Source organism: Notamacropus eugenii, chromosome 2 (assembly GCF_028372415.1).
Source record: "Notamacropus eugenii isolate mMacEug1 chromosome 2, mMacEug1.pri_v2, whole genome shotgun sequence".
In the NCBI taxonomy this organism is placed as follows: domain Eukaryota; kingdom Metazoa; phylum Chordata; class Mammalia; order Diprotodontia; family Macropodidae; genus Notamacropus; species Notamacropus eugenii.
The window spans coordinates 443,880,606-443,903,629 of NC_092873.1; the positions used below are offsets into that span (position 1 = coordinate 443,880,606).

Here is a 23,024-nt window from a genome sequence, read left to right on the forward strand (position 1 = left end):
AAAATATAGAAATTATAATGATTATGGTTATTTTATGGACTGTATGTGAGTAATGGTGAAAGAGTTGGGAGAAAATAAAAGTTGAAATTCCAAGAATATAGAAATAAATGAGAGGTAGGAGCTAATGGAACAAATGGCTCTAGAAAGAAGAAAAGGTAGAACCATATGGCAGAGCAATGTGTCATATGGTACAGAAATGGGGAAATAAGAGACAGTGAGTTTCCTGAAGAGACAATGAAGTCAAGAACAATTCAGTGAGGAAGAGAAGGGGGTTTGGATATAATAGATGGGAGGGCACCCCTGCCATATGGCAATGAAAGGTCTAAGAGATAAAAGGAAGCAAGATAATCAGCATGAAGTACTCATCTAGGCTGGCGTGTGGTCTTCATGAGGTTGGGAAAGGTCAAGGAATGTGAATAGAACATATAGAAGAATAAACTTGACCATATATTTTATACCAAAATTACCATAGAACCATCCTGGGGAAGAATATATATTTGCAAAACTTCATTACCATGATTTGTTTAATCACATGGCAGGAAAAAACGGTCTAATCCATTCAACAGTGAATTCACAAATATTTTAAATATTGTTTTCTTCCAATACCTCCATCACACTCCAATTAATAAGTACTTTGTGTGTGTTCATCCTTCGTTGCTGAAAAAGACCATGCCAGCAGAGAAATAATGACATGACTTGCACTTGACTTTGTTTGGAGTGAGGGAGGGCTGTGCAGGTCACCAGCCTCACTTCTCCTCCAGAGCCATCTGCATCCAGTGACCAGATATTCATCAGGATGACTGGAAACGACGCAGGATGAAACAATTGGGGTTAAGTGAGTTGCCCAAGGCCACACAGCTAGTGAGTGTCAAGTGTCTGAGGTGAGATTTGAACTCAGGTCCTCCTGACTCTTGCACTGGTGCTCTATCCACTGTACCACCTAGCTACCCCAATAAGTACTTTGAGAGTCCAGAAAAACCCACCATTTTGCATGATAATATTCTCTGATAGGCCCTGATATTGTTCCCATAAGAATTAGAGGGTATAGTCAGAATGCAAGGGCTTTGCCATATGCGAGGCAGCATGAACTAGATTTTGAAGAATTGAAACAAACCAGTCTAGGCTCAAGTTTACCCAGCTCAGCTATACTACAACACTTGAGGACCTACTGTAGTGAGAGTAAAGAAAAAGCTGAGTGCTCTGCTAGTATCCATATCAATATCAAGGAGACTAGAAGAAGGCCTCCAGTATGTTGAGTGAACTCTCTGTGGAAGAGTTTTCCAGAATGAGAGGGAATGGTGGAGCTCTTTTCTGCATCACTGGAAGTATATCTGCATTGAGGAGACCACAAAATTATTTGATCATAATCTTTTATAATTCTATCTTTCCCTTTGACATACAGCCCATAACTCTGTTCTTTGTCCTTCCCATGAGCTCCATTCTTCAATTCTTTCCCAAACCATCATCCTTGCTCTGGCCTTACCTTTCTTTCTATATCCTAATTCTTGAAGGAACCCATTCAACTCTACACTATCCTCTTTGTTCACATCCCTTGTTTCCAAGTCCTTTTACTAATTACACTTTGCTAAATTCCTTGAATTACCTCCACCATCTACTCCTTTATTTCTTACCGATGTACTGAAAAAAGCTAGATAAAATCATAAAAGCACGCAAACTGGATCCATTATGAATTTATTACATACACTTCAGTAAAGTCATCCTTTTTTTAAAAAGATTTTTATTTATTTATTTTAATTTTTAACATTCATTTCCACAAGATTTTGAGTTCCAAATTTTCTCCCCATCTTTCCCTCCCCCCACCCTGAGATGGCAAGCATTCTGATTATCCCTTTCCCTAGTCTACCTTCCCTTTTAGCAACCCCCCTATTATCCTCTTCCCCTTTACTTTCTTGAAGGACAAGATAGATATCTATACCCCACTGCCTGTATATCTTCTTTCCCAGTTGCACGGGAAAACAATTTTTTTTGAACATTTGTTTTTAAAACTTTGAGTTCCAAATTCTCTCACTTCTTCCCTCTCCACCTACCCCCATTCAGAAGGCAAGCAATTCAATATAGGTTATGAATGTGTAGTTATACAAAACACCTCCATAATAGTCATGTTGTGAGAGACTAACTATATTTCACTCCATCCTATCCTGCCTCCCAATTATTCTACTTTCTCCTTTGACCCTGTTCCTTTTTTAAAGTGTTTACTTCTGACTACCCCCTCCCCCAATCTGCCCTCCCTTCTATCATCCTCCTCTTTTATCTCCTTCCCTGCTACTTTTCTGTAGGGTAAGATACTCAATTAAGTGTTATGTTATTCCCTCTGTAAGTCAAATATGATGAAGGTAAAGTTTACTCATTCTTTCTCATCTACTCCCTCTTCTCCTCCACTATGAAACCTATTTTTTGCCACTTTTATGTGAGATAATTTACCCCATTCTATTTCTCTCTTTCTCCTCCCAATATATTCCTCTCTCACTCCATAATATTTTTTTTAGCTATCATTCCTTCATATTCAACTCACCCTGAGCCCTCTTGCCCTCTCTCTCTTTCTCTTTGTCTCTTTCTCTATCTATCTCCTCCAACTACCCTAATTATGAGAAAGGTCTTATGTATTACAAATATTATCTTTCCATGTAGGAATGTAAACAATTCAATTTTAATAAGTCTCTTATGATTTCTCTTTACTGTTTACTTTTTCATGCTTCTCTTGATTCTTTGATTTTCTATTCAGCACTGGTCTTTTCAGCAAGAATGCTTTAAAGTCCTCTATTTCATTGAAATTCCATTTTTCCCCCTGAAGGATTATACTCGGTTTTGCTGAGTAGGTGATTCTTGGTTTTAATTCTAGCTCCTCTGACCTCCAGAATATCATATTCCAAGCCCTTCAATTCCTTAACGTAGAAGCTGCTAGATCTTGTGTTATCCTGATTGTATTTCCACAACACTCAAATTGTTTCTTTCTGGCTGCTTGCAATATTTTATCCTTGTCCTGGGGACTCTGGAATTTGGCTACAATATTCCTAGGAGTTTTCCTTTTAGGATCTCTTTCCAGAGGCAATTGATGGATTCTTTCAATTTCTGTTTTACCCTCTGGTTCTAGAATATCAAGGCACTTTTCCTTGATAATTTATTGAAAGATGATGTCTAGGCTCTTTTTTTGATCATGGCTTTCAGGTAGTCTAATAATTTTTAAATTCTCTCTCTTGGATCTATTTTCCAGGTCAGTAGTCTTTTCCAGTGAGATAGTTCACATTGCCTTCTATTTTTTCATTCTTTTTGTTCTGTTTTATAATTTCTTTATTTCTCTTAAAGTCATTAGCTTCCACTTGCTCCATTCTAGTTTTTAAGGAATTATTTTCTTCTGTGAACTTTTGGACCTCCTTTTCCATTTGGCCAATTCTACTTTTTAAGGTATTCTTCTCCTCATTGGGTTTTTAGACTTCTTTTGTCATTTGGGTTAATCTATTTTTTAAGTTGTTATTTTCTTCACTATTTTTTGGGTCTCCTTTAGCAAGCTGTTGACTCAATTTTCATGATTTTCTTGCATCACTGATTTCTCTTCCCAATTTTTCCTCTACTTCTCTTACTTGATTTTAAAATCCTTTTTGAGCTCCTCCATGGCCTGCAACCAATTCATACTCCTCTTGGAACCTTCTGATGTAGGAGCTTTGACTCTGCCGTCCTCCTCTGGTTGTATGCCCTGATCTTCCTTGTCACCAAACTAAGATTCTATAGTCTGAGTTCTTTTATGATGTTTACTCATCTTCTCAGCCAAACACTTGACTTTCTAACTCTTTGTCAAGGTAGGACTCTGCTTCCAGTGAGAGTGGTAGGGGTGGATGTACTGTCCCAGGCTTCAGGGATTTTGTATCAGCCACTAGATCTCCCACGATCTGTGGTCCCAGAGCTCTGGAAGCAGCCTCTGCCGCTGCTGCTGCAGTTGGCCACTGCCACCATCTCTACCAGGGCTGGGGCCAAACCCAGCAGACTACATGCTCCTCCTTCACCCAGGTACCACAGAACATTCCCACTGACCATCTTGGTGCCTGTGGGTCAAAACATCTGGAAACCCCCACAACCACCAATGATTCAGTCACCTGAGGCCTGCTCTAGATCATCTTTGCTGGTGTGGCCCACGCTGCAATGTGCTCTGCTTTCTGCCCAGTGTGAAAGACACTTCCTGTCAACTTTCCAGGTTGTCTTAGCCTGGAGATTTGTTTCACTCTATTGTTTTCTGGGTGCTATAGCCCTAAGATTTGTGTAGAGTCATTTTTATAGGTATTTGGGGAGCTTCAGGGGAGATTTCAGGGGAGTCCCTGCTTTTACTCTGCCATCTTGACTCCACCTGAAGCAATCATTTTATACTTAATCCATTCACTATTCCAGTCACCATAGGGGCTATGCTAAACCTTTTCATCCATCCTGTTTCAAATAATACCCCTTTCTCCCATAATCAGCTGCAGATCAAATGAGGCCACTGCTCCTCTTCTTCTCATCTCACAGGCAGCTAAGTAGCACAGTAGACATAGTACAGGGCCTAGAGTCAGGAAGACTCCCCTCTCTAAGTCTGGCCTCAGATACTTTCTAGCTATGTGACCCTGGCCAAGTCACTTAATGCTGTTTACCTCAGTTTCTCATCAGTAAAATGAGCTGGAGAAGGAAATGGCAAAACACTCTAGTATCTCTGACAAGAAAACTCCAAATGGGGTCACAAAGGGTTGTGACACCACTGAAAAATGATTCAATAACAACTTTATCTCACATAACTAAGGTGTTTTCCACCACCATCTCCTTCACCTCTATCTCCATGAAGAAGTAACCTTCTCCTTGCTATGCCAAACCCTTCTATGTGCATTCTGACCACCCCCCCCCAATCCCATCTTTTTCTATCAGTTTGCCCCTTTCTACTATCCCCTCTATCTCACTAATCTTGCCCTGTTTCCCTGCAGGCTACTCATATGTCCATATTTCCCCATCCTTAATCTTCACTTGATCCCCATATCTCTCTTGCCTTTTATGGCTAAACTACATGAGAAAGTCAGCTATAGTTGGCACCTCTACTTCTTATCTCACTCTACTAACCCTTCTTCAGTCTAGCTTTGAAACTCATCATTCAACTAAAACTACTGTCTCCAAAGTAACTAAGGACCTCTTACTTACCATCCATATAATACTGCCCTGGTGTTGGTCCTCATAACCTGGACTATTGCAAAAGCCTTCTTCTCAGTCTCCTACCCACTCTAATCCATCCTCCACTCAGATGTCAAAGTGAACTTCCTCATGTTCAGGACTAATGATATTGTTATTACACACAGGTACCAACACATACACACACACACACACATTAACCAAGCAAGGAGCCCCTTATTACCTCCAGGATTAAATATAAAATCCTGTTTGATTTTTAAAACCCTTCACAACCTACATCCTTCCTGCCTTTCCTATCTTCTCACACTTTGCTCCCCTCCATATACTCCATGATCCAGCAACATTGGCCTGCTTGTTATTTCTTTCACACAACACTATTTTCAGATTCAGTGCCTGGCATGCTCTCCCTCCTCACTTACATCTCCTGCTGTCCCTTTTTTCCATCAAGATTAAGTTTAAACCCCATCATAATTAAGAGGCCTTTCTCATTCCTCCCTCCCCTGAGAATGCCTTTCCTCTGACATTATCTCCAAATTTGGACTCTATCTGGTGTATATGCAGTTGTTTGCATGTTGTCTCCTCTATTGGAATGTGAGCTTGTGAGCAGAGACTGTGTTTTTGCCTTTCTTTGGCACATAGGAAGCACACAATAAATATTTATTAAGAGAATGAAGTATCAAAGGACAAATACATAACACAAGACTAATAATATAAAAATACTTTTAATTCAACAGTATTTAATTTGGTAACAAAAAAAGCATATTTCCATGCAGTAGCTAATTCTAACTGAGAATTTGATCATCTTCATTATTAAAGAATAAGTGGTTAGGACAAAAATCATTATCCCCACTGCTGTCCATATCCATAATAAAAAATATTGTAGATGCAATCCAACTTACCAGTGAACTCTGGTAGACAGTCACACATGTAGCGCCCTACATTGTTGCTACATTTGCCCCCATTTTGGCAGGGTTCTGAAGCACATTCATCTACTTCCCGTTCACAATATCTTCCTTGAAATCCAGGGACACAGTAACAGGAATAACCATTGATTCCATCCTGGCACACAGCTCCATTGCGACAAGGGTTGGAACCACATTCATTGAAATCAGTCTCACAGTGCTTTCCAATAAACCCATCAGGACAATCACAGTAAGGACCAGAGGTACCATGGTGGCAAATGCCTCCATGTTTACAAAAGCCTGAGACACAGGACGTAAGAGTGATTTCACAGGCTTTCCCACCATATCCTGGTGGACAGCGGCAGAAAAAACCAGGTTCTTCATCCAGATCAAAACAAATCCCATTTCGTTTACAAGGCTTGGAGGAACATGAAACCAACTTTTTATCACAATCTTCCCCCACAATTTCAGTTGTGCTGGAACAGCGGCAAGTATCGTCCTTACCAACATTATCACATGTAGAATTATTTGGGCAAGGATTTGAGAGGCATCCAGTGTCATTTCTAATGCAAAAGGATTCTGTGAGGGAAAAAAAAAACACAAAACGACAGGTAAATATTCAGACAGCCGAGAAAAGCATAAAATAAAAAAAGTAAAAAAAAATTCCTTTTTTCTTAAGACAAAAAAAAGCAGGTAACCAATAAGTCCTCTGGATAAATGAAATCCATAAACTATGTTAATTTGATAAATCAAAACTTCCTATAAGAAACTGTTTTGAATAATCCTTCTTTACCTTTCTATTCCTTTTCTTTGAAGTAAGAGCAACTGAACCATGAAATGACCAAATTATTTGGGTATTGTATACTATGATACTATAAGCTTGAGATTTTGAAATTCACATTCTTTTATACAGGATCAAGGTGTGATAATGAGTTTAGGTTGGGACAGAAACAGAACTTGGTGTCCCCAAAAGGTTATTTCTTTATTCAAAACTGATCTGGTCACTTCTGACTCAGTTGTCTAATTCAAAGTGAAATTTATATTTAATTCACAGATATGGAATTTGGTTTATAATATTCTAGGGTCATCACTTTTTAATGCTACCCAAATATGAATCATTAGTATTACGAAGAAGATATATATATATATATATATATATATATATATATATAGTGTGCTATAGTGTATAGAGAACTGGATCTGCAATTAAGGATATGTGGGTTTAAATTCTGTCCTAGACACTTTCTAGTTGTATAACCCTGGGCAAGTCTTTCTCCATTCCATTCCAGCCTCTCTTCAGCTGTAAAATTAATCTTCCTAAGTGCAGATCTGATCATGTCACTCATTTTAACCTCTTTTAATAAACTCTAATGTCTTACTATTACCTTTAGAATCAAATATAAAATCCTCCATTTGGCATTCAAAGCCCTTCACAACTAGGTCTCCTCCTACTTTCCAGTCTTCTTATCCCTTACTATCCCCTTGCCTCCCACCACATTCCAGAGATCCAGCAACACTAGTCTCCTTCCTGTTCCTCACACAAGATACTCCACTTCCAGACTTGAGACATTTTCACTGGTTGCTGCTCATGTCTGGAATAATCCTCTTTCTCATCTCTGCCTCCTGATTTGCCCGATTTTCTTCAAGTCCCAGTTAAAAATTCCATCTTCTATGAGAAGACTTTCCTGATCTTCCTTAACGCTAGTGCCTTCTCTGTAATGATTATCCCCGATTTGCACCATATTTATCATTTTTGTACATCACTGTTTTCATGTCTTTCCCTTCAACTGTGAGCTTCTTCAGATCAAGGACTGTCTCTTACCTTTCTTTGTATCCCCAGAAGTGAGCACTGTGCCTGGTACATACTAGTAGCAAGCATAGTAGGTGCTTAATTAATGTTTCTTGATTAACTGTCTGTCTTAAACTCTGTTTAAATTTCTTCATCTGTAAAATATTGGGGTTAGACTTGATGGTCCCTTTCAGCTCTAAATCTATAATCCTATGAACTATGGGTAAATCATTCAACTACTCTCAGCAAACTCCTGAAGACTATAAGTTGCAGACCAGAAGCATATGTATAATTATTATTATCATTATCATCAACATCTTTAGTCCTCCTCTAAACAAAAAAACCCAATAGGTAGGATGAAAAGCTAATTTTCATCTATTTTCATTTAGAATCATGCTCCTTAATACTTGGTATTGGGTCTGTTTTGAGATGGAAAGGAAAAGTATTTTTTATTGATGACGTCAGTATGATTTTCTGAAAGGTCTCTATTTAATCACACTAAGATTTTTGGGAATTGTAACATTCCCAACATAAGGCTCCAGCAATGAGTTTTACTCACTGGGGGGAAAATACTCCTTGACTTGTAATTTGGCAGAGAGGCAGAAGGTTTGGGAGACAGTTCCAGACACGGATTCAGAAATACCAGGGTTTGAACCTACCCTGAAAAGGGCTGTGGAAGCCCAGGCAAGTCCCTTAACCTCTCTAAACTTCAGTTATATAAGCTATTTCCATCTGTAAAATGAGAATAGTAATAACATCCACTTGACAAGACTATTCAGTTAAATGTAAACCTTTGAGTGCCATATCTATGTGTTATTATGTGACCTATTATATGGATGGCTTTTAATGACTTCCCAATATTCACCAAGGATTAAACACTAAAAAGGAGGGGAGGGAGGGAACATTTATAATTGCAAAAAAGGAAAGGAGAAAGAACAAAGGGCAAAAATACTGTCTAAAATATTTATATCAGTATTTCAAGTGCTAGTGTTTCAGTTGAAAATACATAGCTAAATATATTAGAATAATGCTATTTTCCATTGCAAATTGTAAGGTTGTTTGTTTTCCTTCCAAATCCAAGCAGGTGTTGTCTGAACCATAAAAAAAAATACTGCAGAATTTACTGCATGTTTGAACTGAGGGTTTCCCCTAATTTAGTAGTTACTTTTTTGGACGATGGTAGGAAATCTCCAAACTGTTTTCCAAACAAGTAGAAAACCAGTAGGCCCAATAATGTGCATTTTAATTGTATAATAGAAAGGAGAATGAATACTGCATCTATAGTACCAAAATTTTAAAAAAAATGAACAATTTTAATCTAACCAAAAGCATGGACTCTAAAGAAATAGATTTCCTTCCTTTCCTCTTAATGGCAATTCTTTGTTCTGATTTACCCAGATAATTGGACTCAACTTGCCACAAATATTCCTTTTCCCGTGGAAAAGCAACACCAGACTTGAGTCTTAACCTGTGTTAACTAAAATCTTCAAAATGGAGCAATTTGGTCTCTGTAATGAAAATGAAACCTCAAAAGACTGGCAGCATGGTTTCTACTGTCCTGTCAATGGGCAGCAAAAAGTGATCAAAAGAAAAGTTATAATCTGAAATGTATAAATGTTTATTAAGCACCTATTATGGCAAAGTGCTGTGATAGGATAGAGATCAAAAGATACCAACTAAACCATTCCTTCTCTCAATGAACTTCCATTCTACTGGAGGGATGCAATATATACACAGAAAAGAGCACAGGGGAAATTGAGGAAGGAGAGAGCATTAACAAGGGTAAGCATTCTATCAGGGAAGTCTTCATGGAAGAGGTGACATTTGAGCTGAGTTGTAAAAGCAGATATGAATTCTGAGAAGTTCAGATGGGGTTGGGGGGAAATCATATTCTAGGCACTGGAGTTGGACTGGGTGACCAGACATAGGGAGAGATATGAAATATCAGATTCAGGGTAAAGCTCTCTCCATTGTGTATATATAAATCTGGCCTTGGAGAAAAGTGAACAAACAGTACCTAAAAATTTAAAGGAAAGAGATGAGTCTAAATGGGCATAGATCCAAAAGCTTAAAAATTCTAATAATTGTATACAGGGGCATGCTAGAGCTAGCTCATACCAGCTTGGGAGAAGCTACTGTTAAATTTTCAGTGTATTTACACCTCTTAAAAATGCAAAGCTACAATTTGGGCTTGATTTATTGTCTAGACCAGGGGTGGTGACCGACAATGTGGCCTTCTACGTTGTTGGGTGTGGACTTTTGACTGAGTCCAAGTTTTACAGAACAAATCCTTTTATTAAGGGGATTTGTTCTGTAAAGTTTGGATTCAGTCAAAGGGCTGCCCTTGAGGACCTAGAGGGCCACATGTGGTCTCAAGGCAGCAGGTTCCCCATCTTTGGACTAGACTTAAGGTAACAGAGAAAATGTTAATAATGCAAATTAAGTTTAAAAGTGTGTTATGAAACTTTTTTGGGGTGGGGCAGAGAGTTGGTTGTTAAACCTTTACTAGCCCACTCCAGTTACATCCAATAAAATCTATTCTGTGGTACTAGACAGGAGAAGATTAGTGAAGTGAAATAAGGTGGCCATTTTTAACATTTCTTTTTAATCTACTACCATATTTTCTGAACCTATGTTTCAGTTTTAAATGATAATAGTAATATTCTCCAGGAAAGCTATAGTGCGATCCAAACTTATACATCTTTAACAATATACACATAAAATGTTTCCAAATATAAACAGTCATGGTACTTTGATAGTATTTGAGAAATACTTTTACATACCACTTTAAAATCTGCACTGTTTTACATATTTCATTTGCATCTCACAATAGTTCTGAGTTATGTACTATCCCCATTTAACAGATGAGAAAAATGAGACTTGTAGTCACTTTAAGTGACTTATTCATAATGATACAACTTGTGCTAAAAGTAGAATTTCAAATTTGTTCTTCCTCCTTCTCCTAGTCTAATCCACTTTTCATTAATCTGAGCTACCACATCTTTTCTTATGAGTGTTTGTTTATAGTAGATTCAAAAAGTCTGTGTTCAAATTCCAGCAACAAGCATTGTAATAGGTGAGATTTTTGCACTGGAAATGCAAAGATAAAAATGAAAGAGTCAATCCTTACCCTCAATAAACTTTCATTTTGTTTACAGAGATAACATGGACACATATAAATATACACACTGACTACATGTATGGCTTTTGGCAAGCCAGTAAACCTGTCATAGATTCAGTTTTCTCATCTGTACAATGAAGTTGGACTTGTTTTAGCCAATTGATCATTATTCCTTCCAATTCTAAATGCTACAATCAAATTCAAATAAAATATGTGGATAATTTCTCACTTGTCTGTTCAATTACCTTAGTCAATGAAAAACTGCCCTGTGCATGCAAATTCATCATAGCATTGTAATTCTGTTATTTTTATTCCGTCCTTCTGAGTGGAGATATGCAGTGGGTAGAGATTTGGCCTTAGAGTCACTGAGACCTGGGTTCAAGTCTTGCCTCTCTCTCTCTCTCTCTCTCTCTGATACATACTAGCTGTGTGGGCATGTGCAAGTTCTAGGAAGCTTTCTGAGAATATAATTTAGTCAGTTAGTCAATAAGCTTTAGTTTATTAAGTGCTGACTATGTAACAGGTATTGTGCTATATATTGGAGACACCAAAAAAAAAAAAAAAGGAAAACACCATGGTCTTTATGGAGCTCATATTGGAATAGGGAGAAAATATGAAAACCACTAATTACAGATGAGTGGCTGATCTGCAGTGGTTGATAGAATTTTGACATTGGGAATTCTCTATACAGATGAAATCACAGGTGCCAAATGCAACCCCGGTCTCTAAATCAAAGAAATCTATAGGCAGTTGATGGTACTGTGGTTCATAACTGAAAATCCCAAAGAACCACAATCAAAAATGTTTGTTGAGTGAATATTGTAAGTGGAGACTTTTACTCTTGTGATACTGGATATTGTGACAAGTTATCTCTTTTATGTGAATTGTAAGAAATAATTAGAAATCTTCTCTCCTTTATTCTTATTTTCAGGAAAGGTTACATCTCTTTCATGAAATGGCACCTATTGACATACTGAGGATGGATTATTAGGTATGCATAAAATAGAAAAGGCCAGAGTCAGGACAATGGCCAGAGTAAGCTTATAATCAGCTATGGAACCAGTTTGTCTGCCAGAGAAGACTTTGAACGCTTACAACATACAGAGTAACCAACTGTCAATGGATTTCAAAGAGGTTGCAGTGTTAATGCAAGTTAATTTACTTGTGTTCCACATATCTCAGTTACGCTGCATTACACTTCCTAATTGCTAGTAATTCCTTTGACCTATAAGTTGGCCATATACTCTGAATTATTTTTTCTAGTTTTTGTTATGACCTACAGAGCCATCCATACTGTTTTGCTCAGTCCCCCTTGTGGACAAAATTGTGTATTTTCAAGACATCTGGTTGGGATTAGAGACTTGGGTTAACTGGCCACAGACTTTCATAGGCCTAAAAATGAATTAACATGATAGCCACAGACAATGCTATTTTACCAATAAAAGAAAAACGAACCACCATATCATTCCCTGGAGGCTACAAGGCTCATTGTATAAAAACTCTCCAAGTAGTTATTATTAATGATATTAATGGTAAAAAAAAAAAAACAAAACCAATTTTTTAAAGTGCTTTTTGACTATGATTGCCAAAAATACAATTCCAGGCCTTGAAAATGCATTTAAAAATTATAACTGGAATTCATTTGCCAGGGAAATCACAATGGAGTGGTTTAGTTCAGGCTCTCACTTGTGAATCACATACCTAGCTGTAAATTTTAATAGGATGTGAAGTCTATTTGAGACTTTCAGACCAATTTAGTTTTCTGTCGAATTATTTGCTTGCAGTAAAGTTTGCCATCTACTGGTCATTTTAAATATTTTTGGAGGATCAAAATAAAAGACTATACAAATACGTAACATAGTACTGCTAAAATCTGACAGTGTATAAATGGATTATTCTGTTTAATTGGGTATGAAGATTGGTTGGTAGTTATAATAGACCCAAGGAAGCACAAGATGAAGTCAGTCACTAACGTAAAGTGTCTTTATTTTTGTAATAAATAAATAGCTTTCAATTAAATAAGACAAAAAGGGAATAGGAAAGACTGCCAATTTAAGGGTTCAGGTTACATATAACAAGCTTTCAGAGGATGCTTAATTGCCATCTTCAGACATTACACACGATACTTCACTCATTTTTAAAAATCATTTTGACAATTTGGCACCAAGTATCTGTTGGTTGAATAACTGTCAAAGGTAAGAATAATTTACTCTCAAACATATTCAGACCTCTTGCCTACCCCTTTTCTGTGTAAAATAACTAGTCGATGAACACTGGAAGCTCATGGAGACCAATCCACAATTACTATGTAGTCTCTTCCTTGGATTTACTATCCCCTTTATTCTCCCCATATATTTCTATTGCCCTATCAGTCCCTTAATCAGCATAAGGGAAAAACAAAGCACTGACATGATATTATTTACTTGTTCTCTAAAAAGGAATTTTTATTTTTTAAGCACACCAAATACTTTTCAATCGTCTTATTCTTGTTGTCCTTCCTTTCTGAAGAGGACCAATGACATCACAGTGTGATGTCTTGACTCAAGGGTGAATTGGATTTAAATGAAGTAGAGTTGCACAGAGTTTTCAGCCTCACTCTCTCGTCCAGAGTCATCTAAGTCCAAGGGCAAGATAAAAGTCAATGTCAATGGCCCTGGATGCAGTAGGTTGACCTTGGTGTCTTTAATGTCTGATCAAGTTCTAAGAGCTCCACAACACTTGCTTCAGCCACTTTCATGGACATTGGAACAAACTATTCTCAACTACCCATTCCAATGGAGGAAGTCTTCATATACTTGAGATAGACATCCTTCTAACTCACCAGTAGGTTTGAGACTTTTTGGTTACACTCAACCTTTAGCCTATCTGCTGAGACAGTTTTACTGGGGTATAGTTATTGCACATGCTTCTTGGAGCCACAGATGAGAGTTGGGTGACAGGTGGATACCAAAGGTGAATAAGCAGCCCTGAAAAGGCCTGGAAACCCCTCAAGCCAAATGTACTAGTCCTCCCTGAACACTTCATACACTCCAATTGTCTTATTGGTACAGAGTCAATGGGCATGATGACTCTGGGCTCTGTATTTTCCCAGACCTCATCCTATGGCTGCTATGGAGGTGAGTTTGTCAGTTAATGCTAAAAAAAATTATGACTATAAAAGGCAAGGTGGTTGAATTTCCCTATAGCTAGACATGCCTTTAGGCTGCATTTGCCCAACTTGTTTTCTTCTTTAAGGCTGCTCATTAGTGGTGGGACAGATCAATTATCCATTCTGCACCTTCATTTCTTTAACTGTAAAGTGGGGAGAAAATACATGTCTCATCTACATACATTTGTGAAGAATGCACTTTCTTAAATCTGATGTAACAAATAAAATTTTCCCTTCGTGATAGTTCTCCTCCAATGACTCATCATAGTATAAAATAAACCTGAGATCTCAAAGGCTGGGCAAGAACAGATAAAGCTCTAACAAGTTTTACCAATATAAGAGGCTTAGAGTGTGATCTCAGTGGTAAATCATATCTTTTAAGGACAGGATAGCTAAGTGTAGAGAGGCTCAGCTGACTCAAAACTAGGAAATTCTAAACTTGATAAAAAAATCTTGAAGATATTTCTTAACAGATGCAGATACTCAGAAGAAATTCCCTGACCCTGAATTCCAGCTCTAGTAATATCTTTTGAGCATAACCTCAAGAGGATACCCTTTCATATTCAAGCCCAAAGCTGCTGTTTCTAGCTCCAGGTTTGGATGATCTTTTCCCCTGCCATGAGATATATTGAGCTGTGTTTGAGTTAAAACATACTCCTAACACCAAAACTACCCTTTATTACTCCCCTTGGAATCTTCTGGCCCCTCTACCTGCTTTGGAGATTCTGAGATTTGAATCATGGTACTTGACTAGGAAAAGTCAGTTTTTGATTAGTAGCCTCTCCCCTTACCTTGTTAATTATGGATTTCTAGGAATTTCTGCCAGCTGTCTGGCAATAAAGTAATGAATTCTTAGTCATAGTAACCCATTAAAGGACTAATCAACTTATATTATAAAAATATAAAATTGTTCTAAATTCTGTGCAGCCTTCTTCTAACTTAGGGACCACACTACAAGTGTAGTAGGTAGGTAGGAGACAGATGATACTAAGAATTGCAATATATCTGACCAGATACAAACATCCTACTTTTATTGTGAGATCTTTATCTGGTGTCAACAAGTTGCTATATTCCTGAAGGAAATAAACCACATCCATATTGATATTCTCACCATAAATGAAACTAGAAGACATAAAGAAATTAGAATGAAGTGAAAGATAACAGGTACTTCCTAAAAAAGACAAATAAAGGTCTTGCTGAAGTTGGTTTTATCATGAATGCAAAACAAGAAATTATTTAATGAGACACTCAGATATCTTGCCTTATAAAGTTCAATGTTCAAATCAAATGGATCTCTATAAAGGTAATTATACCTCCAGGTGTCAACATTCATTGCAGAAGACGAACACGTAGAGAAATTTTACCAAGACCTTGCCAATATTATTGAAGTCTGGTCAATGTGTACTTTGATATCATTTAAATTCGAAGATCAGAATAGGAGTGTGTGCTGGAATGTGTGGTTTGATATTAAGAAATGAAAAAGATCAAATGTCTGTAGATTATTTGTAAGTCTCATAAGTGGATATCATGAAATTTTCTTCAAGAAAATAAAAAGTACCAGATGTGGGAAGCCTTAAGCAATATGACAAAAGAAAAATTGAAGTGAATATCTTCATAGAGGGGGGAAAAATGACTGACCACTGATTTGGGAGTTATGCCATAATCAACTATCTATGTATAGTCAGATTATTAATGGGTTAGAGCAAAGATCAAAATCAGCCAGAGATTAGAATAAAAGGCAAAGATAAGAAAGTGTTGTTTTTAGTTACAATAACTCCAACCCAAATATGTTCACACTGAAAAACAGAAAGTGGATAAAATAAGCATGTTGTCTCAGATTACTACTATTTTAAAAGGAAGGTTTAACCAATGAAAAACAGCTGCTATAAACAGAAGGCCAAAAAAAACCCCCCTAAACTCAAAACTTTCTATATAAAACAAAAGTTTCAATCCTTTGCCAAAGAAAAAATATGGCAACCAAGAACAATATTGGTTTAGATTATAAATTCACTGGTAAAACAGTACAGAAGAGAATGGCAGGAGATTATGAACAATATCACTTTGCAAAAACACAAAAAAAAGTAATTTGGGGAAAAAAATCTGAAAAAAGCTCAGCAAGAGATTCAACTAAGTCATATCACAATAAGAACATTTATAACTAAAATCATGAGAACAACAAAGAAGTAAAATACTGCATTTTTTGTTTCAACCAAATTTGCTTGCATTGCTACACTACTCTCATCAAGTGACAGTGAAATCTCCATGATTTGTCACTGACTTTATCTGTTATGTGAAGAAATGGCAATGGAACCAGTAAAGATGAAGTCAAAATGAGAAGCTAGATGTAACTAAATAAAAATAGGAGAAATCTAAGGGAGGGGAGATATAATTTTTAAAACACTCAAAGACTGATTTTCAAGATATTTCAAAGAGAGAAAGATTCCCAGATAATGGAAAATATCATACATAGTATCAAAAAAGGTAACCAAGACTTACTCTACTCATACACACATTTTTTTTCCCAACTCAACAAAATCTTTAGAGAAATGGTCCACACACATATTAAAAGTATCCTTGAGGAAAACACAAGAAGGGAATAGGCAGGCTCCCATAGATTATTTCTACAGTAAACTGCATCTTCAGCTTTACAGAAGAGAAGATCAATGAGTTTAAAAGTTGCTTAAAGGCCAATGAAAATCCTGTTTATCCATTAGGAAACTATTGATAAGTTTTGAGAATGCAGTTTTAGTAAAGGAATAAGATCAAAAGCCAGACTGCAAAGGATTAAGAAGTGAGTGGATGGTGAAGAAGTAGAGAACTTTTTCTAAGAGTTTAGCATAAAAAGAAGAGATATTACAATGATAGCTTGAAGGAATACCAGGATGAAGGAATGGAGTGACATTCAGGACTCAGCTCAACAGTAGGCGAGGCCTTTCAAAACCCAAAAGATCAGAGTCTCCAGATAAATCTTCACAAAAGAACCAACAATACAGAAGAACCAAGGCTAATTTTTGCAAGGCCACAAATTGGCCTTAGTAGGAAGAAGGCTAAAGACCTTAACATTGTCTCTCAACAGACGCTATCTGTAAAGGGGTCAAACCATGAAAGAGATGGACCAAGTCAGAGCAGTGGATGTGAATGGCTGAGGCTGACTAAACTGAGGTGCCTTTTGGAGGCACCTATCATTCTGGTTCCCAACTACAGCCAAAGAATTTGATATTCACCATGTAGTTAGCAGGCTGAAACCACAAGGTCTGGGATCTTTCTAAAGTACTTCTGTTGCATGTCATCATAGGGAAGCAGGTTTCTAGCTACTTCCATATTGGGAAAAGCTGTCGGAGGTGCTCTGTGCATCTGCCAGTTAATGTTACAGTGTCTTTGGTGGTTTATAGATGGTGAGGTCTTCCAGGGATTCCTGTTTGTTGATAATACTGTGCTGAGTGCATCATATCAACAACAGCCTTTCTGGGTTCTTGAGTAACACTGTTGTAATCTTAGATGTTCCCTTGCTCAGACTTGTGCTAGGTTTTCCTACTCTTCGCACGTATGTTCTTTTACTATATATCACCTTCCCATGAGGCAGTTACCCAGCGTTATAGGCATACTCTTATGGAAAATGGAGTCCTAGGAATTTCTCAAAATGTGTGGTTACTTTCTAGTCCTAAGCATGCTGAGAAACACACTATTGCCTATCAAAATTATGCCAGCTACATCACAGACTCAACAATAGACCTTCATTCTTCATTTGTTTTTTTCTGTGTGTATTGTTGGGCTGATTTCTCTTGAGTGGTCATAGATATCAGAAAGAGTATAATTTTATTTTGGGACATGACAACATCAGCACAATGTCATCTGCAACACAGGAGTCTCTGGGAGACCTCATCACTCATAGAGAACTCCTTATTTAATGTGAACTCTGCACAGGGCATCCTCTTTGAGAGTGGCAAACAGGTCTTTCTATTTCATTCTTTATTTGATACTGATAATCACAGAGGTGCTGAACAGTTGCTGTTCTTGTTATAATGATCCAGGAATCATTTATGAGATAATCCTGGGTGATGTCTTCCTCAAAGAAAGCCTTTCAAAATGCATTTTACTCCACCAAGTCATATTTTAATGAACAATAAACAAAAAACAGGGTAAGACCTTATATAATCTATACCTTTCAGTCAATTATATGATGATATAAAAAGTGAAAGCCTGATTTTTCATATTTTTATCAAGGATGTCTTAATATATGTATAGATCTTTATCACAAAGATATTATAGAGACAAGAAAACTGGCATGTAGATCAAATTGTTGATGTTCTACTGACTTAAGATACTAATTGTATGATTCTGGGAAAGTCTCTCAACTTATATCTACTTCACTTCCTCATCTGTAAAATGGAGATACAGGGAAGCTAGGTGGCATGATGGATAGAGTACTGGGCCTGGATTTGGTAGGGTCTGAGTTCAAATTTGGCCTCAGACACTTATTAGCTATGTGACCCTGTGAAAGTCATTTAACCCAGTTTGCCTCCATTTCTTCATCTGTAAAATGAACTGGAGAAGGAAATGGCAAACTACTCCAGTACCTTTGCCAAGAAAACCCTAAATGTGGTTATAAAGAGCTGGACATGACTGAAACAACTAAACAACAAAAAATGGAAATAATTATAGAAATGACCTCACAAGGTTGTTGTGAGGATAAAATGAGATAACATTTGTAGTGTTTCCAAAACCTTAAAGTCATATATAAATGCTAGACATTATTATAATTAAATCATGCATGTCAAGAATCACAGGGCTATAGATCCTGAGGTGAAAGGTACCTTGCATCTGGTTAAACCTCTTCATTTTAAGAATGAAGTACTAGGGAGTTGTTGAAAGTCACACAGGTAGTAAGTGTCAAAGATGTTATAAGAATCCAGGCACTGTTATCAGCATTATATTCAGAAGAGAAAAAGAAATAGCTGCCTTTCATCTTCAAGACATAAGCTGTATTTTTCAATGGATCTTTAAAAGAGAGGTTCAAAAAACCATCCTTTCCTTTTCATTCCTATAATAGAGTTTAAAAATAATTTTGATACATAATACATAGTAGATGTAATGGAATAATTTGAATGCATATATTAACTTCTACCAGGGTTAAACTCCTTAAGAGCAGGGACCATGTTGTTTTTATTTTTATATTTCTTACAACAAAGGTGTCAAATAAATGGCCCACAGGTCACAATACTGCCCACAACACTTCCCAGTGCTGCTGAACCATATTAAAATATAATCGGGAAATATTTAACAAAATAAATAAAAATACAATAAAACTTAGATAATACTACATTTTAAAACTAATGTATCCCACAGGGATCCTTATGTATGGCTTAATGGACTCCATTTCTATTTGAGTTTGATACTGCTCTTTTATGCCTGGTTGGGTTTCCATCAATATTTATTGAATGAATACACATAAACAAATGGGGATATCTAGTAACTCTGAAATTGTGATTTGATGACTATGCTGCTGCTGCTGCTGCTTATTACAATGATGGTGAATAGGAGGGCCTTCGTGATGGTGATGACAAGGATTTAACTGAATCCTCTAATTGGGCACATTGACAAATAAGCACTTTTATATTGTGTCTTTATAATATATGCCTGTCTGTCTTCATACGTATTCCTATAGTAATGCCTGATGGCGTTTACTGTATTGTTTTAGCCTTTGCATGCCTTGGGATTTAGCACAATACCTTCCGCAGAGTAGTAAAACAGACATCCGAGGTCATTTCTGTAAATATCTCCCCATAGCATGAATCCCATTAACAATAGCCCTACTAAGTGATCACTTGAACACCTCCAGAGATGAACAACTCAGTTCCCTCAGAGGCAGCCCACTAGGCTCTGGATCAGTGCTGTTTCCAGAAGGCTAGTTACTATAATAATAAATTTTTCCTACATTGAGTTAACTGTTGCCTTTCAGGAGCAAAACAAGTCTAATTCCACATGAAAACCTTTCAAATATTTGACTCCAGCTATTATATCCCTACCAAGTGTTTAAATGCTGCCCTCAGCTATCCCGAAAAGATCACTAAAGAATACATATTGAGAAGATAATTTTTTACCAAATTTTGATCAGTGGAAATTTTATTATGGAACAAATAGTATTCCTTTGGACTTAAATTCATTGGACCCTAATTATCCCTGCACTCTTTCAGCTTATTGATCATGTTTTAGGACTACTTAATTGACAATTGCATCCTCAGAGCTGTTTGATTTGTAAACTCTCTTTACATTTCACTAGTGCCTTGATTTTACTGAAACAACGCTTAGTCAATATATATGGGCAATCTGACCTGAAATAAATCTAAATCTTTTCACAGAAAAAGGCCATCTGTTTTTAAACTAGTCAGTTTTGGCATTTATGATGAAGACATAAAAGTTTTAAAAAAAGGAATTGGATTAGATGCATAGGCCCCCTTTAGACAATAAAAGGTACTATTTTTTAAAATGCTTCCCATTAAATTGTCAGATAATTGAATAAGTATCCCATATATATCTGTGATTAAAGGAAATACCAACAAAGCTAGTGGCATCAGGCATATTTTAAAGGATATCAAGCCTATTCCATCATGCTAAAATAATTTGATATTTACAAGAATGCAAATTTAAAGAAACAGCCGAACTTGTCAGTGATATATTTGACTTATGACAGAGAGATCATAAAAAGGTAATTGGACAAATTTCAGTAGCCAAGTTGGATAGGATGAAATGCTTAATCACAGAATTTGAGAACTAGAAGGGGACTTAAAAATCCTGTAGTCATTTATTGAGATATCTAATCACTCGGAGGTTTAACATCTTTATCTACCAAACAAAAAGATTGAACTAGATCTGGGAGTCTTAATTGGGGGTTCTTGAATTTGTTTTTAAAATATGTTAAAAACTGTATTTCAATATAATTGATTTCCTTTTCAATCCCTTGTATTGCATTTTATCTATCTAAAATATTATTTTGATCTTTAATTGCCATTTCAAGGCCAAATTCTATGATGCAATTATCCTGATATAATTCCTCATTTTTTTCCCACAGGATGAATCTAAGACCCAGGGAAATAATGTAGTTTTTGAGATAAAGTACCTTAAGCCACTTAAGAATGAGGGGAAAGCTGCCACAAACTTAAATTCCCTGTCTTCCAAGAGGTGCATATTACATAAGTTTAAGGTTACTAATAAAACTTTTCTTATAAAGCATTCAAAGTATTTCCTAAGAATTAAACTTAAGAGTCCAAATTCTACCCATTCTCTAAGATATATATAGCTCAGGTCCAAATTGCTTCATAAATCCTTTCCTTAAGACTCTACCTCTCACTAACTTCGTATCATAGATTCTTAGCATTGAAAGGGACTTTAGTGGTCAAATTAGTCCAACTCAGACCTGAAAAAAATGCTTTAATGGCAACAGCAGCATATAATAAGTACACATTCAACTTTCGGTTCAAGGCTTCCAATGAAGCCTTTCCTATCAGGCAAGGCAGCCTCCTCCACTTATGTCTCTCATTGTTAGGAAGTTTTTCATTGTACTAAGGCTAAATTTGCCTCTTCATACCTCCTATTCTCTTCATTTGCAATGAATTAAGTGAAAACTCATAATCAGTAGCAATGTTATACCATTTAACACCTAACTGTGTACTACAATTGTAATAATGTAAAGCTACTGATGAAATTTAAGGACAAACCATATGAAAAATATCCTTTAATTGATTAGTTTTGTTTCCCCAGCCTGATTATAAGTTCTAAGCATGGATCATGTCTTTATGCTTATTCTATATTCCTACAATACCTAGCACAACATTGAGCAGATAATAAATTTCTGCTTATTTGGTTGATTAACAACAGCCTGTGTAATAATAGTTAATTCATTCAACAAATATTTACCATGCAGAACACATAGACAAGGGAGATATAAAATTTAGATGTGATAGTCACTTCCTTCATGAAGTCTGCAATCTGGTAGCATCATTAAGGTACCAGCAGGCAACTATAATATACAATACTGCATGATAAACACAACAGAGAGACACAAAATGCTATATAAATTCCAAGAGTAGTTATTATCCCCCTTTAAAAATTAGCTAACCCAAAGTGCAGACTGATTTTTACATTGTCTTTCAGTAAATTGTAGAAAGAGTTTAAGGAGAACCTGTATGATAGAACATTATGTATTATAACCGTGAATCTAGAGATTGTGTAGCATTGCTACAATAATTATCTGTGCTTGTGTCTTATCCCTTTATTAGATTATAACCTCTGTGAGGGTAAATATTATATCTAATGGAAATTTTGTATCTTTCTATCTTTCTCAGTGACTAGCACAGTGTTTTTCATCTCTAGACATGGCAAGAACTTAATATAGAGAGGTATGTGGAATTTAGCCTAGGAATTATAAATTGTGATGATTGATTAACTTGGAAGGTTTTTGTGACAATTTCTCTTTTCTTTTTTATTCAGCTGAAAACTCCCTGGTGCTGAAGTTCAGCCACTGAAATGCTATTGTGCCTCTGGCCAGGATAAGATTTGGAGGATTTATGAAGCTGCTGGAACAGTACTTGCTGTCCAAGGTACTTAAAACTGTGCAGAAGTGTGTTGTGCTTTGGTACATCCTAACATGCCTGGACCTTTCTGCACAGCACCGCAGTGCCTGCTGAGAAGTGGAGGGTCTTGATCTCCCAGGGACCCATTTGGTAAATAGATCCCCAGAAGACTATGGCAAGTACAAATGTAATGAATTCTGTAGTTTACTTGCTGCATGCACAGAAACATCAGGGAAATAAGAATACAACAGCATTACTTGAAGGTAAGGCACTGATAGAAAGAAAACTTGTTTTCTGACATCCTTCTGAGGCTTCAAAAAGAAAAATTCAGGTT

The 23,024-nt window shown here is 36.6% G+C and overlaps 1 protein-coding gene across 1 annotated transcript in view; it reads right to left on the reverse strand.

The window, feature by feature from the left end:
* The window catches only part of CRB1 (crumbs cell polarity complex component 1), a 287,284-nt gene that overhangs the window by 157,540 nt on the left and 106,720 nt on the right, over window positions 1-23,024 (reverse strand). The window contains exon 2 of the mRNA XM_072648310.1: window positions 6,060-6,641. Within this exon, the coding sequence (XP_072504411.1) occupies window positions 6,060-6,641 (582 nt within the window). The remainder of the gene's footprint in view (window positions 1-6,059; window positions 6,642-23,024) is intronic.